The 21438-nt window shown below is 34.2% G+C and overlaps 2 protein-coding genes across 6 annotated transcripts in view; one reads left to right on the top strand and one right to left on the bottom strand.

Moving 5' to 3' along the window:
- cpx (complexin) overlaps positions 1 to 21438 on the bottom strand; it is a 478766-nt gene that overhangs the window by 386910 nt on the left and 70418 nt on the right. The gene's annotated exons all lie outside the window — the stretch shown is intronic.
- Positions 5769 to 18549, top strand: LOC135840001 (uncharacterized). Of its 2 annotated transcripts, XM_065356313.1 has the most exons (9): positions 5769 to 6221; positions 13962 to 14271; positions 14814 to 14973; positions 15261 to 15326; positions 16837 to 16920; positions 17027 to 17220; positions 17311 to 17498; positions 17725 to 17857; positions 17933 to 18549. In XM_065356313.1, exons 1-9 carry the CDS (start codon positions 6159 to 6161, stop codon positions 18304 to 18306), a joined length of 1572 nt encoding a protein of 523 aa, XP_065212385.1. In that variant the 5' UTR covers positions 5769 to 6158; the 3' UTR covers positions 18307 to 18549. The 2 variants fall into 2 exon arrangements, with proteins under 2 accessions (XP_065212385.1, XP_065212384.1); XM_065356312.1 differs by lacking the exons at positions 14814 to 14973; positions 15261 to 15326; positions 16837 to 16920; ... (2 more) ...; positions 17725 to 17857; positions 17933 to 18549 and adding an exon at positions 7308 to 7409 and having other exon boundaries at positions 10477 to 14097.

Raw genomic sequence — 21438 nt, 5'->3', positions numbered from 1 at the left:
AGACACCACACCCAACTTGAACCTATAACTAAGATCTTAATCAAGAAGGAACCCTCAGTGGTGAAGACTGCTCTGAAGAAGCTAGATGTAATGCCAGCGAAATATTAGCAAATTTCATTGTTTGTAATCCGGCTTACTTAATACCCATTAAAAACTTTTCCTATGTGTTTATTTTTACAAAAAAATTTCTTATTACAAAATGAGTTATTTTTCTGGAAATTTTGTTTTTGGCGGGGAATCACTTACCTATTTTTCTGGGAAATAATTTTTTTTTCGGTCGAAATTTTATTTTGACGTGGATGGCATTTTATTTTGTGGTTATATGAAATCGAATTGTCGTTGGTTGGTATTGCCTACATTGTCGTGCTGAACTGTCGTTAACAATTGTCGTTGAAATACCGTATTTTGTCCTTTGAATGTCCTGTCGTTCAAATCACCTTTTTCTGTCGTTTCAATATATATTCCCCAATATTTTTTCCAATAATTTGCATTAATTAAGTATGCCAAAATATTGGCATATAATTATGGAAAAGGGTAAAATATTTTGGAATGCAGTGGTGCCAATTTTTTGGTCATTATTGCTCATTTCAAACAATCATGATGAATAGCAAAAAGTTTATGAAATTTTTTCAATTTTTTGAAATTAGCACCAGTTTTAGAGATGATATTGTTCGATATTTTGCCACAATCAATTTCAAAAGCACGAATTCATCCAAAAATAAGTGATTTGGGAATTTTTAACCGCTCAGTAGAATCTAAAAGCGATTTTGGATTTTGACAGCAATAGCACAGATCGACGTAGAATCTCAAACACGTAACACTTTGATGAGGGATTGGGCCATTTTTCCTAAAACAGGTTGGGTAGAGGCTGGAGCAAAAAACCCACAATTTTTTCCAAAATTCCTCCTCTTTAAGAGTGCACATCTCCTCTCCAGAGGCACTTCCGGAGCTAACAAATTTTCTGAGTTACTTTCAACTCAAAATGGAGGTCTTTGCTGAATTTGATCAAAAATCCGCAAACTTTTTTTTTGCACGATCCACCTAAATATACAGGGTGTTCTGTAAGAGATATCGAAGCGTTCGCCTTGTGGTACAGCAATCATAGCTACATATGTGTAAGTTGGTTTGCAGATCCCAGAAACTGGAGGGAGAAAGTTGAGAGACGTTCAGTATTGATTTTATAAAAATATGTAATACAGCTAGAACTTCTTTAAAACAGCAGTAAAAAGTCCACTTTATGAAATGAATGATTGACCATTGAAAATTTAAGGCATATGAAAGTTGACGAATTTGGTCCAAATTAGGGTTGATTGCTTACTTCAGCGTATTTTGTGATAAATTGCGAGAAAAAAAATATTTGAAAAGAAATTGACCACTTTAGGTGGTAAAAACGCATTTTCAAATGGTTTTAATATGGCTATGGAGCAGCAGCCACCATTCAAAAAAATTTAAAAAAAAATTATCTACCAAAGGTGAAAAATATAAATACACTGAAAAATTATTTTTTGGCCTCTTTCCAGCTTCTGAACTCCTCTCCACATTGATTTGAAGTATTCAAAGTGAATTTTGCGGTCTTTTTGGGGGTCAAAAAAATTTGAAAAAATTCATGACCATGATCATCACTCTAAAATATTTTCTAATTTACTCCAAGATTCAAATCAATGGTTTAAAATAGCTGGAGACGGGGTAAAATTGCACTGAAAATCATGTTTTTTTGAGGGAGGGGTGTCACGACACTGGGTGCGGATGGCAAACAACTTATGAGCTCAAAAATCACCATTCAGTAGTACTCGTAATGATGAACGAGAAATATGTAGCTTAAAAATCAAAATCCTAGCCAAAGACAGTTGCCTTTTCAGTTCGTCGTTTCTAATTTTTTTTCCTTCGAACACCCTGTAAGTATATTTACACATAATTAAATTCGTAGATATATTCCACCTTATTTTTTCAACGGTCGTTGCTCTCTAATGAACACATCTTCGCCCATCTTATCTTATACACGTACGGTAGGTAAACATCTACTACACCGATGCAGCTTTTCACAATATTCTGTAGGCCAAAAAAGCACGCCTATTATTCGAAAACACGAAAACTCCACTCAACATCGGTAGTTGTACACGTCTTTCAGCCCATCGTAGGTATGGTACCACACCGCTGCGAATATAATCCGAAGAAAATTCTAATTAGTAAAAGGAAATGTTCCGGAGAAAAAACGAAGCCTGGCGTAAATGAAAATTAGATGAGCTTTAAACTAACACTTTTCCTAAATGAGAGCGAACCTCCATTAACTTATACACTTTATTAACATTCGGAAAATTTAAGTGAACAGCTAACGGCCAACTTTTAAGACATTTATTCTTAACTTGTATACGTAGTGCGAAATATCGCCTCTGCCTCGCTCTTCACTTCTCTTTATACATATAATAACTTTATAAATTCCAACAATATCCAACACTGTAACGCCTTTTCATAACGCCGAACGCCGCGCCATCCCCATCTCCACCGTATCCAAAGGAGGTGAGCTTTCGTGATAAGTTACCTACAAGTTTGTATTCGTTTTTGCTTTCGGCAACTACCTACCTATCTATTTTTAAACTTGATTATTCGTCGTAAAATTTCGCCCAAAAGCAATTTCCAAGGGTATGCTAGTCGAGCTTTGATGTAAAAAACTCGAATTTATGCGTAAGTACGAGTGTTTGAAATTCAAAAGTTATAGTTTTATTTCATCTTTACCTGTAGTATTATTTCGTCAGCATTGCCACATCTTTGTACGCTTTCATCAAATAAGATTAAAACATCGTGATGCTAATATAAGTATACCTATATCTACCCAGTTGGAAAGGAATAACGTATTTTATTTGAATTTTTGTTCTTCTTTATTTTAAGATTTTATTTCCGGAGAATGTCTTGAAGATTCAAAGTCGTCGGTGTAAATAAATTAGGAATGTTTTGAGAAACTGTCTGCAGAGGAATGAATGTATCTAGGATTTAAAAATTCCATGGCCTTTTTTCTAAATTTTAATTCAAAGCTGGGAACATTCCTTTGCACAATAATCACAGATACACGTTTTGAAATTTTCTATGACTTATTTTTCAACTTATATGTGGATCCATTCCAAAGAATGAAAAGGGGTTTCTATTCATCAACCTAATTAATTACTTATACGAATTTTTTTTTGAAAAAAAAAACGACCAATTTAGGTTTAAAAATTCAATAAAAATCCTTAAAAAATGTTTGTATTTTCCTTTTGTAGATCAGGCCAAGCAAAAACACTCGGTGAAAATATTATTACAATACATTATTGGAATCTCCAAACGCCCATAGCAATCTGCACGAAAATAATTTCCAAAATGGCCATCCTCTTTTATAACGGAATACAAAAGAATTAAATTTTTTGCACGCTTTATTTGCTTTGAGGGAAAGTAAAAAAAAACCGTACCCTTCTCCCATCGCGGTCGTTACGTGTATAAATTGAAAAATAACGAAGCAGACGTAAAAATTTCACCAAAGGGCGAATCTTATACATGGTACAAATTTCGCGAGGATTAATTCGAATTTTAATTTCGAAATGCGTTACTGGTAGGCCATTTTTTCCCCCTTGAACACAGCGAATAATTTTTAACGAACTGAGATGGCAATGGCAATCGAGTTTAATACAAAACAAACCATGCAGAAATTTTAGATATTCTGACTCGACGAGGGAAAAAAAATCTGGTCGAATCTGTTGCAAAAAAGTAAAGTCCATTTTCCATTTCTATTCTTTACTTTTGCTTTCTTGCTTTCTGAAAGGAAAGGTGTGTTTTGCTTCAAGTTACACAGCTAAACAACTAAAAGCTTTTAAGATTTATTTGTGTGTTCGGACATATTTTCAAATGGTAACGTATTTTTTGCCTGCCTTTTTCTACATCCACTCTGCAGCCAGCTGTACACTCTGTACATAGCAATACCCACACGTAATACAATATTATTGGGTAAATAAAAAATTCGCGTTCGTTGTATATGTATTCGCACAAGTCCTAGAGGTTTGGACTATACGTACGATGTAGACTAGGTACCGAGATATAAAGAGCAAAAAATACTCCGCATCGATGAATAAAATTTTCTTCGTATATAGGTACGCGTATTTTGTAAACCTACTCGAACCTATAATATACTCGCGCATGTTGTAAATTTTGCAATCGTTTTGTCAAACGAAAGCCTATTTACGTACAGGCATCGGGATTTATTCGGCCCGTTAGTCGAATTAAGCATTTATCCCAATTTCCAACCGTGTTAAACCTTCGAACACAGAAAAACCATTATCAAAGATTGGGTAAAGGGTATTCGCCGTCGAAAAAGTACTTCTCGTCGAGTTCTTCACAGCCGACATACGTTTTATAAGCGTAATTCGTACTCGTATATCGAAAACGCCATCTAAATCGAATAAATAACTTGTTATTTGATCGTGGCGAGGAAAAAATACAAGAAATCTGGGTTTAGTCGCTTTTGATAGAGTGTGTGGTAATTGGCAAGCATGCATTAGAAGTGTACGCTGCCCTTAATTTTTATTGATTTAAGTATATTTTTGAGCTGGGAATCATAATGAGTCAAAATCTACGTACTGTACGATATGTTATCTTATTTCCATAATAAAGCTACTGGCACATTCCATTGCACATTTTTGACAAAGGTAGGTACGTACCTGAAAACAAACCAAAGTAACAAACATTGCAATTAGTTGAAATTAAAAAGTAACAACGTACATACCAAATTAAACAAAAACAATAATAAAACTACCTACATAAACATTACTTAATCGATGTTAAAATTCTTGAAATATTATTCATCAAGGTTAAGTGTCATTTTGTTTCTTTGTTAATTTTTCGATATTTCAACAAAAACTAATTATTTGCTCAATTTTTTAACATTTAGTACCAGGGATTTGAATCGAAAAAATTAATCAAAACTCAAGTCGTTATCCTCGTTTTTCAATTAAATACATATAGAAAAAGCATGGTTTGATCAAATTGTGGAATAAAAAAATGAAGAGGAGGAGTTTGATCGTCTCCGAGGAAAGTTTTGAATCAACGACATGCACACTCTTATGGTTTTTTCTTGCTACATTGATTACAAAACGTCATCGATAGGACTCCTAGAGAATTTCTTATGTACCCAGTATAGGTACCATGTTTTCAAAAGTTCGCCAGAATATCTGGCACAATTTCAAGAACTCATATTTCCAAGCTTTCGAAAGTCTTGAAAATGTCAAAAAGTCACTTTTGATAGTTATTGTAGCAATTTATTGTTTTTTTAAAAAAATACGTTCATGAAAATCAGACTTAAAATAGATACCTGGGTAGTTCTACCAATTTTACACTTTTTGCGTCCGTGTAAAATTTCACTTACAGTATGCACATGAAAAGTAATGGTGAATGGTTTTGTCAATAAAAGTTGTCCCCATCTAACATTTTTAGGCACTACAATGAATTTAACCCCCTCCCCCCGGGCCACAGACCCCCTTATATGATCAAAAGTTCCATCGTCATGGCTGTCTCACATCTCGTTTTTAAATAATTACATAGCTGGTTAGCAAAGAGTGGTGATGTTCTGCAATTTTGACATTCGTTTTTTTATTCCTGAAAACTACACGCAAATTACAGTATGAACACAATTCACTTTAGTGACACCTATATGCTGTGGAGTGACCTCAAACCTCTGTCTTCGAGTTTTTGTTCCTTCGGCGTGGTTAATTTTCAATGCATTCCCAACGGCTCACTATTTACCCGATTAGCGCAATGGCAATTTGAAAATTGCCATTTGTCACTTTTTTGGCAAATTGTTGGCAGAAAGAAAATGAAAATCATTTTGCCGATACTTTGCCAAACTTTCAGGACTGGTGGCAATTTTCAAAGGTGCACGCAAGTGTCAAAAGTTTTTTTGCCAATAATGTCAAAATATTGGCAATCAACGCGGACATAACTTTTAAAACGACCGTTGGTTTTTTTAAAACCTACATATGTGTAGGTTATGTTAGATGTTACGGAGTGTCGCGTGTTCGGTTGTTCATCAGTAGGCCTACGTGCATTTTCAGTGTTTGTGAGTTTGTGACTTGTGTTATTGTTAATCGCTTCATATAGCTCAATTTAGCAAGCAAAACGCCACTAATCAAACCAACAGCATGTCTTCGGAAAATCAAGAAGAAATGGATGAAGAGCAGCAGCCGGATGATAATTTTTATTTGGTGAGTACATACTCGTATGTATTTGACGCGTATCCCCCCCCCGCCCCGATCATTCATGACCATGTTATTAAGGTAGGTTTTGAAACAATTTTGATAAAAAAAAAGTGAAAATCGGGGGATTCAATATTACAAAATTTCGATTCTACAGTCAATTCTCTTCCTCAAAACATCGTTTCAACACCTACCTTGAATAAAAAATGTTAGGGTGGCTAATTTTAATCCATCATTAATACGTAGAAAAACTCTTCAAAAATCGCAAGTAGTTACCTAATTCTTTGTAGAATTCTTCATATTATGTAGGTATACATAGTTAAGTATTTTGTTTCATACTCGTATATGTACGAGTACTTACTTATGTATTAGTACAAATAGATATAGGCACTACGCAGCTAATTGTATCTGTTCGGACTTGAAACCCGGCGATCTGGCGCCGTTGGTCGCTCGCTCGTTTTATGATGCGATGTAGCTAAGTAGATAAGACATTGTAATTCCAGGAAATTGGTGTTACCACTCCATAAAACAGAATATCTATTATCTCACACCAATTCAGATTGGTTTTTTTTGCTCGTGCTTTTTCGTATTTTTTGTTTATGAGAGGAAGGAATACTTCTCTTTTCAGTTTTTAAATTGACGACACCCCCCCCCCACCGATTTTATCTCGTCAAAATTTCAATATTTACGTTCTGTAATAGGTTTTTAAAAAAATCATCTATAGCGTGTTTCGAAAGGTATGTAATAAATACGTCTACATGAAATGACAGAGGTCTAGCTCGATATTCGAGCATTTTTTGGAATTTTCGTTTCATTATTCTCATATAAGTATAAGTAGTTTTTAAAATTTCGAACCCCCACCCCCCTCAATATCATACATTTCAGCGATGAATTCATTATTTTTTGTTAATTTGAAGAAATCCGGGAACCTGAATTTCCCCAATTTCTTTTTGCTTTTGACGAATCTATACTAATATCGATATAGTCGCAATCCTTGCTTATATTTCAAAAATCAGCACAAATACGAATTTATCCGTACAAGTGACAGCACTTGAAATGAAGAAATTAAACAAATGGATAATTCCATAATTACAGATAACGCCTCAAGATCAAAGTGTAGGCAGGACTACCTCATTTAAACGAAAACGAAAAGCAAAAGAAATGATGGAGATGGAGACGAAACAGCGTTTCGAAATGGTAATTTTCTTTTTGTTTTTCTGATGTTGCCCCATTGACATTTTACATTTCTGCTTACCTATTGCATACGTTTCTTCAAAATATTTCTTTTGGTAGTGATCTGCACGTGATGAAAATGTGTTGCATTTTGAATGCGCGAATTAATTTTCCAAAATGGAACGGTTTCGCTAATGATTCTCAGTTTTAGCCATTCTCATGTAGAATAACATACTTATCAAAAAATTGGTCTGCAATTTTTTAAATTTTCGTGGAAAAAATTATTACGAGTTTGGCACTATTGCAAAAATACCACCGGAAACCTAAAAAATGAACATTTTTGCATTTTTGAGATATTTTACCAATGTGTAGACGAACATGTGAAAAAATCCCCCTCCCCCCAATCTGTCAACGAATTGACGAGAAATACCATTTTTCATGCAATAATTTTAAGAGTGAAACATATTGAAGAAATTTCGCCGCTGTTTTAAACAAAAGAAGGAACCTTAAAATGAATATTTAAGGACTACACCATTTTCATATAACTTTTTACTAAGGGCGAAACTAGGTCAAGTGGAACGATTTTTACTTGACCGATAATTGTGACTAACTACCTGTTTCAGCTTTGAGACCCCTATAGGTATATTTTGTTGTGTAGTCCCATCCTTCGGCTACAAAATGACTCCTCATTTTTCAAATTTGGTCCAAAACTTGTGCTTCAGAATTTTTTTTCTGAACCACCTTTTTTCGTTCCACTTGACCCGATGATGTGTTCAAGTGGAACAGACGGGTGGAGTTGAACCGATATGAGTCCAATTTTGTACACTGATGTAAATTAGCATGTTATTTCGAAATATACGTAGGTAATGCCATTTTTCAAAAAAAAAAACATTTTTGACCATCTTTTTCTCAATTTGAAAATTTCTTTCTCCCTTAAAACCCTCCAAAATGAAAATTTTTCGTTGTCACATAGAAAAGGATCATTTACATCACAATTGCTATATCAACGGAAATTCCAGTATGAAAATTCATCGTCAATTCGTCAACATTGCGAGGGAGGGAATTTTTTTCAAATGTTCGTCTACATTGGTAAAATATCTCGAAAATGCAAACATTTTCATGTTTTAGGTTTCTGGTAGTATTTTTACAATAAGTGCCAAACTTGTAATTTTTTGATACGATATTCTACATGAAAAGGAATAAAACTGAGAATTTTGTCAGAATTTTCACTCTACAGGAGAATTAGGTGAAAAATCGCAAAAAAAAAAACCATTTTTACCTAGCCAAGATTTTTTTGCGTGAAATTGTCGAGGGTGACCCCCTGAATAATTCCCAAGAGTTACTACCCCGTACCCCTCTTACAAATTTTTTATGGGGGGCTGATCCCTCCCCCCAATGGGTTTTTCGCAGTTTTCTCCTCAGTGGTTGATTTTACGTCAAAAACAGTACAGTACTTTTTTGTTCTACGTCAAATTTCCGATCTAGTGATATATCAACTGTCCTTCTACCCCCAGGAGGGGTGGTGCTACAACCATTCAAATGAGAGGGGTTTTCTGAAAAACACAAAAAAGATATCGACCCATAAGAGGGGTGAAAAGGCTTCCGAGAGCGTTCGTGTTGATACTAGCATGGAAGGTGGGTACCATTAAGAAACCACCGCGTGAAAAATTTCAGATCCACGCCATCTCCCCTTTTTGGGGAACCCCCCTTTTTTTAAATTTCAATAACACTTTCTCAGCCCCATTTCAACCGATTTTGAAAAATTTTCTGGAAGTTATGTACATATATCCTTAGTAGGAATCCCCACAAAAATTTTCAACCCCCTTCCCTCATATTTACCCCTCAAAAAAGCGTTTTTTTTTTTCATTTTTTTATGCCTATTAACAATCAATATTGCGAGGTACAATTTTAGAAACACGTTTTTTGGATGTATTTTTGGTTTCCAAACATCTCATACATATTAGAAATTTTTGCTTTGGTACGCCGTGGTGAAAACTTGGAGTAATGTATCTTAGGGGGATGGGGGTGAAATGGGAATTTTGAGAAAAATAACTATTAATGAGTAGGATATAGTTTTCATATGATTCGATACCGCTGAACACGAATACGACTACAGATTTTTTGCTACACTCACCTATCCCTCTCCAGAGCCCTCAGCCCCCTCTCAGTTTTTAATATTCCTCCTCGAGGATTGATTTCACATTTGAAATGTTGTCTGTTAACGTATTCTGATGAAATTTGTTGTAAAAATCTTGGCTAGGTAAAAATGTTTTTTAAATGCTAATTCTCCTGTATTACTCGTTTTCTATTTTCGGCCATTTCGGAGAATTTTAAAGCCCCACAGCTCCGCCAAAAAAATCAAAAAAATGCCCGGTTTGCGTCTTTCGTCATCGTTTGATGACTTCTAAACATGGTGTGATTTTGAGAAAAATCGAAGACCCCTCGTGCAAAAATTTGCCGATTTGGCATGAAATGAGCCTACTTACATTTATTTATTATTTTTTATTTGAATGAGCAAGTAAAATGTCAATAGGGTCATTATGAAATGGTAGGAGCGGAAAATTTATCAGAATATTTATAGGGCAAAAAAGGGTTCAGCGCTGCCAACCTTGTGGAAAAATCTATCAATAGACAATTGAATTATTTTACAAATTCCATAATGAAACATGAACAAACTTTGATATAAATAGATTGAAGCATAGGTAACTACATATTTTTCACTTCTGAAGATTCAAATTGTGGTTACCTACAAATTTTTTTTTAGAAACGATGAATAAATGAAAATACTTAATCCGAAAAAGTTTGTATTCTTTGTGAAGTAAAGTTGAAAAAAGTACGAGTAGGTAATCAAGTTTTCAATTTGTGATTAACTTTCTGAACCAAAGAATGTTCAAAATAATCATCTTATATGTATAATAGGTACAAGTACATATAGGAAACGTAAGAATTTTCCACATTTTGGCCTGGCAGCGCTGAAAGGGTCAACATTTTACGAGTAGTGAGCTGGCCGCTGGCTCTCTTACTGGTATGGTCTCATATTTTGCTTCTCTAATTACCATAAATAAAGGAGGCTCTCCACTTTTTTTGACAGATATCTGGAATGGATGCTCTGATGCGTGAAATGATCGACACGAACGTTTTGAAAAATCCTGATTTTGGAACTCGCCCATCAGATAGTAATACAAATATTCTGTCGACTCCCGATGTAACTCAGCAATTTGAAAGTGATATAAATGTTTCGACAAATCCTGATGTGAGACCTTTGCAATCGGAAAGTGATTTAAATGTTTTGACGGATCCTGATGAGGAAACTCGCGAACTGAGTGAGGATACAAATGTTTTTCCGACTTTCGATGCTTCAACGTCATCTATTGCAGAAGCTCTGCCCAATGATACTTATATCAATATGAGTGAACTAGCTCGAGACTTAGGCTTGAACATCGTTCAAGATGTCCACACCAACGAAGCCGTGGACAGAATACAGCAATATAAAGATAAAATTTGTGCAACGTTCACTAAGCATCGATTAACTCAGGAAGCACAACGTGATATGTTAAATTTGATGAGAGAATTGCCTCGAGATGTTCAAGTTGCCCTTCCGGTTCAAGGCCGGACATTACGACCGCATCCAATTCCTACTATTATTGTTGATATTGCTCCTGGCCAATTCGCTTATTTTGGAATTTCTAATATCCTTAGTATGCCAGAGATGAGTTTTTTTGATTATAATGAAACGGTGATACGACTGACCGTTAATATAGATGGCGTGCCGGTGTTTCACAGTAGCCAATTCAATTTTTGGCCCATTTTAGGCTCCATCGATAATTTCCCAGTTTTTATAATCGGAATTTATGGTGGTCCCAAAAAACCCACTTGCAGCAACGAATTTTTACAGCTGTTGATCAAAGAAATTATTGTACTGCAAAATAAAGGGATCACTATACGTGGAAAAACCTATGTATTCGTTTTCGAGAAGTTACTAATGGACGCTCCGGCTGCGTCCTACATTTTAGGCGTGAAGGGACATTCCGGCTATTATTGCTGCCGGAAATGTTACGCTGCTGGCAAATCAGTAGTTGTGGAAGGACGAGTCAGCAAATCAGGTCGGGAATGCCGAGTGATCTGCTTCCCTGATTTAGATTCAGGGAATCGCGTTTCAGCTGAATTTTCTGCGCATTATGACTTAAATGACAGGGACCCCCACAATAAATATGTAAAACATTTGTTCAACACATTATGTGATGACGATGATGCAGTCATTAGCGACGACGAAGAAGAAAACGAAGATGCTGGTCTCCCAGAAGCGATAAAAGAGCATCACATGCACCCTACGATTTTAGCTAAACTTAAAAATTTTGACCTGATAAAAAATGTCCCCTTGGACTATATGCATCTTGTCTTATTAGGCATCATGAAAAAATTACTAAAATTATGGGTCTCAAAGAAAACTATGTTACCCAACCAGTCCAACCCAAACGAACCTACTGTTTCAAAACGTCTGGACTTTGCCAGGGATTATTGTCCTACAGAATTCCAACGACGTCCTGAAAATTTGGACCATTTAAATTCATGGAAAGCCACACAACTGAGAGTTTTTTTATTATACGTTGGTGCCTTTGTGATGAATGGCTTTTTAGATTATGAGCATCTTTGTAATTTCCAGCGTTTGGTGGTTGCTATGCGATACATGACTCGTAAAGTGACACGAGATGATAGGCGAGCCCAAATTTTGAATACCAATTCTGGTATTGTGAAACCGATTATCAGAAAATTTGTGGAGGAATGTATCCGCTTGTATGGCGAAGAGTTCGTTTCATACAATGTGCATAATCTCATACATGCTCATGTGGACTATGCCAATTTCGGACCGTTGGATGATTATAGTTGTTTTAGATTTGAGAGCTTCTTAGGTGTTCTCAAACGATTAGTTAAAAGTGGGAATCTTCCACTAGAACAGATTATAAACATGTATAGCAATCTTCTGAAAACTGGGCAATATCCGTGTAATAGCAATGGACTATGGGATGATGTGATGGAATTTTACGAGAAACCGAAGTTAATTCACGAGATCCCTATTACATATAACAAAGAAGACGAAAATTGGAGAAAAACGTGTAGTGACTCGTGTTACACTCACTATTCTGAGATGAGATTCAGAAATTTTACGTTACGAGTCAACAATGAAAAAGACCGTCACTGTTTCGTTAATGGTTATTTCGTACGTGCTACAAAGATTCTTTGTGAGGTTGGAAGTGGCGATATTTTTATAGTAGGAAAATATTATACAAAATTAAGAAGTCTTTTTGAGGTACCCAAACCATCAGTTGACGTTGGCTTGGTTGTTGGTATTGAATTGTCCGAATCTTCGTACAAGTTTCCTTACAATCAAATTGAGGAAAAGTGCTATGCGTTTCCCCTTGATAATCCAAACGGTGACTGGGCAATAGCTCGATTTTTGCATTATTAAAATGTGTAACTGAAACAACTAATGTCTAATACTAGTACCATATAACTCTATGTACATATTATACGAGTGTATGTATTTTTTTAATGCAGTGATGGGATATTTGAGATGAATTTTTTCTATGGGAGGGGGGGGGGGTAAAAATTCCCCATTTTTCCGACATGTGTTTGACTAATTGCCTTTAACCCTCTCAACTTGAAATCTCGCAGGTACTATGTTTAAAATACTTACTTCAAGTATAAATTAACAACATTGTTTTCAAAGTTCAATTTTATTTGGGAAAAAAATTCAAGAAACCACAGCTGCTAATTATTCTTATTAACATAAAATAACTAGTGAGATTTTTTTTCACTTTTTAACAGTACCTGTACGTTGTCGCTTCCCTTTAATTGTTAGTTTTTCTTTAAAATTAAATAAGAATTTATTAAAAAATGGCCTAATTCTTCTTTGAAAAAAAATAACAAAAAAATACAAAGAAAAATTTCAATTACTCATGCTTCCAAAATTTCCCCAGGGTTTGTACTGCCACATGAAAAAGGGTGTGAAAAGGCGAGGACCAAAGCTGATCCGAACACATCTAGATCGGAACAGCATGCAAAAATATATCACAATCCAAACTTGCAAGTGCTTAAGTGCATCATTCCCGATTTTCAGTATGTAAATTTTCAAAAATTCCTGGGTCAAAAAATGAAAAAAAATAATCAAAATTTCAACAAGAATGCTGAAATTTGCAATACACCATACCATACCCTCTTTTAGAAATTCTGAAGCCTCATCATAAGTTTTTGGAAATTCCATTTTTCCAAAAAAGCACAAATTTTGAATTTTGGATTTCAGTATTTCGCCTTCTTCCTTTTTATCCCTGTACAGTTGAAATTCTTCTCCACATCCTATCACTGAATTTTTAGAATTTATTTTTGAAATAGACGTAACCGCTTGAGAATTTTTTTGTTTTTCAAAAATGTTTAACTTATCTATATGTATAGCGACTAGCAATTAGACATGTTAATAATTAGTAGGTATATTATGTATCTATGTACTTTTCATCCGGTTCAAAGTTTCTATTATGTTCTTATTGCCATATTCATGTTTCTCATTGTGCTTCTAATTAGGTTAAGGGTACTAGGTCGAATTTCTACGATTACATCGGGGGCGTATCTACCGGAGCGCGTTTGAAAGAAATTGTAATTATATCGGACAAAGTCAAAGGAAAATTTCCATACGCTGTATATCGCGATTGGATCAACACCGAGGAAGGCATGGTGATATGCCCGCATCCGCACCCAAATAAAGACGACCAATCTTTAAAATGGCTCATTCGGGAAAGGTTGCCGGCACGTACGACGAAGTTCACTATGAACGGTAAAGCTGTAACTGTGAGGTGGAAAGAATATTGTTTAAAAAGCCTTTATAAGCACTATGGTAAGTAGTTGAGTATCTTTTATGCAGAAAACTAAGTACTTCAACTTTCAAGTACATATATCCAGGGGCGAAGCGACCGGAGGGTGGAGGGACTGCCCCCAGTGGTTTTGGAGTTGGCAAAAATTGGCAAATTTGAATGTCATGTTGAAAAATTTGTCATTTTTGTTTTTACCTTACTGTTGACATTTTCAAGATTTTTAGTTGACATTTTGAGGAGTTTTGAGTTGGCATTCTCGTGAATTTATCCCCCCCCCCCCAGCAAAGCAGGTTAGCTTCGCCCATGAGTATATCAAACTGTAGCTTATTGATCACCTCTTCCTCCCTTGAAACAACTAACTAATCGAAGTCTTTAATATGAATAATGTTTCAACATCTTAAAACAAATTTGAATTATATGTACCTACCTACTTTTTTATAATTCAAAATAATAAGCTTATTTTCAGTTTTCAAAGCTTCCGTCGCCCCCTCCCCACCCCCAGCTAACCATACATTGGTATTCTCAAGATATTTTGAAGCATTTACTATTCACTTTTTTTCCTCAGATATTTCAAATCTTGATGACGCGTTTACTGCTCTTGGCAACAACGAAAAGTTTGGTGAGGAAACCACATTACCAGACACCGACAAGGAGGAATTGGGACACGGAAAGCGAAAAAAGAATAAAATTCCAGACGCTGCGGAATCTGATGTCTCCTTTAAAAGGTACGCTATATGGGTATACCTAATTGAAATGAACTCTAAAAACTAAATTTCAAAAAAACAACGAAAAGAATTGAACAAATTTGAATGCAGCGATAAATGAAATAAAAATGGGTTCATTCCATTCCTTAAGCAATTAATGAATTATGAAAAGTTGTCAAAAGTGATCTTTTTGAGTCTTAATGAGTTAAACTACGAAAACCAAATTACACGATAAGAGCCTATTTATGTTTTACCATGCTTGATTAAATTTTTTTCATACAACTTATATGTTTTTCCTCGTTTTCTAGAGCCAAAGTATCAGAAGGTCCGAAAGATCAGAACGCAACAGCTGAAAATCGTGGAAGTCTTATTGGGTAAGTAGTTCAAAAATTGAAAATTACAATAAATTTTTAAGGTACGAAAATGAATTCCGGTGTTATTAATACTTTCAAACCTTGAAAATAGCCTAAAATCAAAAAAATCTTTAATTGAATTTTTTTCTTGTGGCTGAACTAAAAAATCAAATTTATAAAAAATATAATTTTTTGCGTTTTTCGATTAAATATGTACTATAGGCCTAGTGGTGTTCCGGCTGCTTTGCGAGTAAACATCAAAGTATAAAATCGTATAAATGCATGATTTTCGATTAAATCGTTGTTATTATTGATGTACAGGCTGCTGCAATTCGCGAGTAAAATAAACATCAAATTCTCATTCAACAGTCTTTTTAAAGAAAAAATTTTCAGCTGTTATTACCCATTTTGAAAGAAATGTTTACGAAGTTTATTTTCTTCGACATTTAGAATAATCCAATGACAAATTTAAGATCACTCAGGCTTGAAAAAACCGAAAAAATTTCCAAGTACCCACTTACTTATTCAGTTCTGAAATAAAGTGCCCTCAAATACACACCGCAAGAATGAGAAAAATTGAAAAAACAAAACAAAACAAAAAACAGTTGATACTTAGGTATGTAGGTATGTACTTGCAGGGATAGATAATCATAAATTTTCAAGCCCTCGCCCCAAAATGAAAATCTTATTTTAGTAAGGCCCAAATTTCAGAATACCCGGTGTATGGAATGCTTAAAATATACAAGTAATGGAACATGTAGTACTTGTAAATCGTTCATACTCATATGAGGTACATAAATATGCACAAAAGTAGAATATAGGTCTCTTTTGATTTTTTTGAATTTTGTGTGTTGAAATTATTTGAAAACCCATTTCTATTCAGAAATTTCAGGAAGTATACCTCATCATTTGAGAAATTGATTTATCTATTATTTTATTTCTATTTTTTTCCAGTAAAATGTTTCGTTTGAAAGCGTTAGTTACCCATTACATCTGATAGATACTTTTGCTCAAAATTTTGAAATTCGTTAATATTCTTCTGCTCTTTAACCACAAGCACACCCTCAAAATCATTGAAACAAAATTTTTTCACATCAAAGCATTGCTACGATATTTTTATGTTTAGTAAGGGTGTTGAGGGAAAAGACTTTTTGAAAAATGAAATCGTATTTTTCAAAGTATTCTTATTAACGAATTTTGATAAAAATGAAAAAAAATAAGACAAACCCTCTCAAATTTATTTGACTGAGAAAAAAGTTTTGAAATATCATAATTTTTCATCTAAAACACATGCATGAACTTTTCCGAAGCTTTGAGACGAGCAACTTATTCAAACATTTCAGAGCTTTAGGGTCAAATTTTTCTTTTTTTTTGGTCCTAAACCACTATTCCACTATCTGTACACTTCATGTGTACAACACAATAAGGTACACTTCTCGTATTGATCATTTTTTTTTCTTTTAGATGTGTACTTTTTTTTTAGTAGGTACTTGCGTGTTACTGAGTTTAATATTTTAAAATCGTTTTCCAGAGCTGGAAATTTGATCCTTGTTCCTGAACCAAATGGTCAACCTCATACGCCGGCGACAGACGTGCTTGGGAATAATGATATAAGGTAAATAGGTACCTACCTGCTGGATTGAAATTCTATTTACATAATGAAATCTTACCCAACACGCTAATTTAATGCCCACCTACGTATTTTTTTTATCTGTTTACAGTATTCAAATAGAAAATGACCTTCACAATTACCTTCTCTTCAATCCTCCGAGGGCAAATCCGCATGAGAAAGTAACCTACGAAAATTTAGCTGCAATGAGATCGGACATGGAAGTAATCAAAAAGGATGTCAGCAAAATAAAATTGTTTATTGGTGGAATTTGGTCATTTTTGAAAAAAGGCGCACCGTCAGACAGTGAGTTATTACTTTCAATTACAATTAAGTCGGTATACGAAAATGACTTGGATATAATTCTCGTGATAACTTTCATTGCATGTCTTTCAGCATCAGTAGTCGAATTCGAAGACGACGAAGAAGATGAAATAGCGGTAAAGGCCACACCCGAAAAAAATCGTATTCGTTTAAAACTGAAATTCCCAATACCCAACGAGGTAGAGTTCAAGAAGTTGGACGAATTATTGAAGAAGGATGAGACAAATACAGCGTTTGATGACGATACGTACAAAGAAGTGGTAAGTGTATTCCTTTTTTGCTCACCCATCAATTTTTTTACTGTGCTTTAAATACCACGTAAATTTTGGAATAATTTAAGTATAGAAAAAATTGACATTTTTTGGAGAAATTTGGCAGTTTTAGCCGAAAATTGCAATTTTTGGGAGTTATTGGCAAATAAATTGCATTTCTTCGAATTTTTTTTAGGATTTTTGATAAAAAGCTTAACTCCATTTTTTTTTGTAGAAGATATTCATCAAAATGAATGGCTTGCAAAAAAACGTGCATAAAATCTGGAGCGCCCTGCTGGCGAGTAATTTCGCCTCCGTATTATCAATTAAAACTCTGGAAAAATCGGCGATGTACGAAATTGTTAGAAGTAAGAAAAATCAAATTCTGATCTACATAGTTTCAATCGTTTTATGAGATAATTTCATTTTTGGAATAATTTCAGGAATTTGTGTTAAATGGAAAGACATCCTGCCCGCGGTCAAGTCCAAGGAATCCGAGGAATTGTGGGATAAAAAAAACAAGAATGAACAATTTCATGATTCCACACAGAGATGGCTCCGTTCCAAACAAGAATTCGCTCGCAATACAAATAAGAAAAGTAATAAAAAAAATATGCCTAAAATTCCACCTGGAACTGGCGCATCCCTGTCTGCATCCTCGATTGCGATTGATTCAGCGATGAATGATATGACCGCGACCTCATCTCAAACTACATCTCCGACTGTATCTCTGACTGACTCAAACAGCGAGACCGCAAACGTTATCTCGACTCCAATTACGATCACAGAAGATACACCAATTTTTGTATTAACTTAATTTTTTCTTCCGTCGCCGTTTTTAATGTTATATTTCAGTTCAATTGTTACGATTACAGTTAATTGATACGTTGTGATTCGATTATACGTTAGTTTTATGTTAGAATTAGCGTTCAAGTTAGTGTTACGTCGTTTTGTATTCGTTTATACAATAGTTTTAATCCGTTTGTTTGTATTTTAGTCGTAAAGTTGTTTATGGTATTATTCGTTGTTATAATTGTTAATAAAACCATTTATTACCAAAGCTTCTCCGTGTGTAAGTATTGCTAAAAAATTGCCGCGAAATGGCAAAATTATGGTAAAAAGTATTGCCAAAAAATTGCCGCGAAATGGCAAAATTATGGTAAAAAGTATTGCCAAAAATTTGCCACCAATTGGTAAAAATATGATAAAAAATTGCCAAAAAATTGCCAAAAAACTGCCATTAAATGGTAAAAATAATGCCAAAAAACTGCCATTATTTTGCCATTTGATGTCAAAGACCATTCTTTTGCCATTGTGGCAAAGCTCTAATGCTGCACGCTCATTGGCTGGAGCTTTGCCATACGCTAACCATTTTTTTGCCATTAGTACACCTTTTGGCAATGGCAAAATAATTTGCCATCAGCGCTAATCGGGTACAAAATTTGGTGTTTGAAAATGGCAAACCTATTTAGGCAGTTCACCAAATCTTGTCCACTGATAAAATACAGAATCCGAACACCGCTAATGCAGTATATAAACGTGATTCCATGAAAATATGGTTATTCATCTTTTGCCACTTCTTTCGTCATGGTTTCTCACCTGCGCGGTACACAAACAGAGAAAAACTGAGAAATGTTGAAAAATTATTATGTGGTGAGTACTGATACTAATTACACGAAAAAACACGAATTTAAACAATTTTACACTTATATTATCCCTACTTAATAAAGTTTTATCCACCGTCATGGGGAATGACGTTTTTTCCTTCGCCATGGAATTTATACTTTGTTGACCAAGCCGGAGAAATTTTCACCTAAAAATCCTTAAAATTCGTGGTATATTATCGATTTTAAAATTATTTAAATTACTGAAACACTTTTCTTAATTTTGTAGGTGATTGGTTCTCTCAAAAAAGACCAGTTTTGATTCGAAATCTGCAGAAAAGTCCCACATTTTCAAATGGCTCTCCCCCCCCTCCCCTGAGTGATATGAATTGGGCACAACACTGTCAATGAAGTCTCGAGTGTATATATTAACCATTCCAACCAAAAAAAAATTCTCAGAACAATTTTTTTTTGGCGAGGAGACATACTGCAAAATTGTGTAAAATTGATAGAACTACCCACCTAGATACTAGAAAGTTTATCTAGCTCAACTCAAAATGTTGAAAATTATTTGTTCTCTCCTCAAAGTTTTTGAAAGCGGACAAAATATTGGAATAATTCTCAAAATATCAGAAATCGGTCCAATTTTTGTCAAATTAAAATTTCCAGTAGTTCCCTGGAAATTACTGGTAATTTACCAAAAATTACCAAAAAAATGCCAGAAATTCTCCAAAAATTACCAGTAACTTGACAATAATTACTAATATTAGTAATTTACCGAAAGTTTCCAGTTTTTACTAAAAACTGACAGTTATTTAATAAAAGTTAATGTGTAGTAATTTATCAATAATTACCAGCAATTTACCAAAAATCATCAATAATTTGCCAAAAATTACCAAAAATTTACTAAAAAATACCAGTAATTTATCAGAAATCACTAGTAATATATTTACCAAAAATTACCAAATTTACCAAAAATTACCAAATTTACCAAAATTTACCAAAATTTACCAAAAATTACCAAATTTACCAAAATTTACCAATAATTTACCAAAAATTACCAGCAATTTACCAAAATTTACCAAAAATTACCAGTAATTTACCAAAAATTACAATTAATTTACCAAAAATTGCCAGTAATGTACCAAAAAAATCTTACCACACATTTCCAGTAATTTACCAAAAATTATTTCTCCAAAATTACCAGTTATTTACCAAAAAGTTACCAAATTACCAGTAATTCTCCTTAAAAATTACCACCCAAGTTTTCCATTATCATTTTTCTATACTTTTACATATAACTTGTCTTGTTTTCATTAAACTTTTTTCTTTTTTACATTTTTTTATACTGGGCTGCCAGAATTTTTACGCACAATTTCAAGGTACTGAAATTCATTTTTGGAGGATTGGTCAAAAAAAAAGAAGTAAGAGCTGATTTTGTGATATTTTTGATTAAAGGAATACTTATTTACCTTACGTTCTGCTTTTGTAGATAGTTCAGATTAAAAATTTTGCCATTACATTTTTGAAAAAAAGTGATGAAGTGATGTCATTTTCGAAAAAATCGTGGCTTTTTTGCCACTTTTGGGCAGTATATCCGGTTTAATCCCTCGGTCAACCCTCTCACAAGTTTCGATTTGAGTTTCTAAACCTCCTTGACACTAGCCCTCCATCATAAGCGATTGAAAGTTGACAATCATCGAAAATAACAATTTTGTATCATCCATTCAGGCACTTTTTCACGATAAGAAATTCTTTTTTAAAAAAAGAGCATGGAATTTGTATTTAGTGGGTTAAAAATAATACTCCAATTATCACACGTGTTTGCGATTTTTTCGATCAAATCTTTGAAATTCAAAAAAAAATCTAAGCAAAAAAGTGAATTTGAACAGCTTGACCAAAATGATCGTGAAAAGTGTTGTAATCTGGGTATTTTGACCTGCTGAACATGAATCCAGCGTTGATTTTTTATGAACAGAATTTTCAATGGTGGAAAAGTGCTTTCAAGTTGATAAAAATGTTTGGTAGAGGACTAAATGTGATATTGAATTTTGAATTCAATGGGCCAGGGAGGTTCAAAAACTCAAATTGCAACTTTTGAAGGGGGCGACCGAGGGATTGCACAGATTACACTACTCAAAAATGGCAAAAAACTACGATTTTTTCGAAAATGATCCAATTTCGAGAATGAACAACTGGGTGCTCAAAAATTTCCCGAGTTGTCTCCCACTCAAAGTAAATTTGCCCACCAATTTTCGTTAAAATTCAAGGTATTTTTTTTATTTATTTATTTTTATTTTGATCTACCCTAAATGGATATGATTGATTGAATTTTACTCAATTTT

Source organism: Planococcus citri, chromosome 3 (assembly GCF_950023065.1).
Source record: "Planococcus citri chromosome 3, ihPlaCitr1.1, whole genome shotgun sequence".
Lineage (NCBI taxonomy): Eukaryota > Metazoa > Arthropoda > Insecta > Hemiptera > Pseudococcidae > Planococcus > Planococcus citri.
The sequence above is the reverse complement of the archived record's forward strand: the minus strand, read 5'-3'. Positions and strand labels throughout refer to the sequence as shown.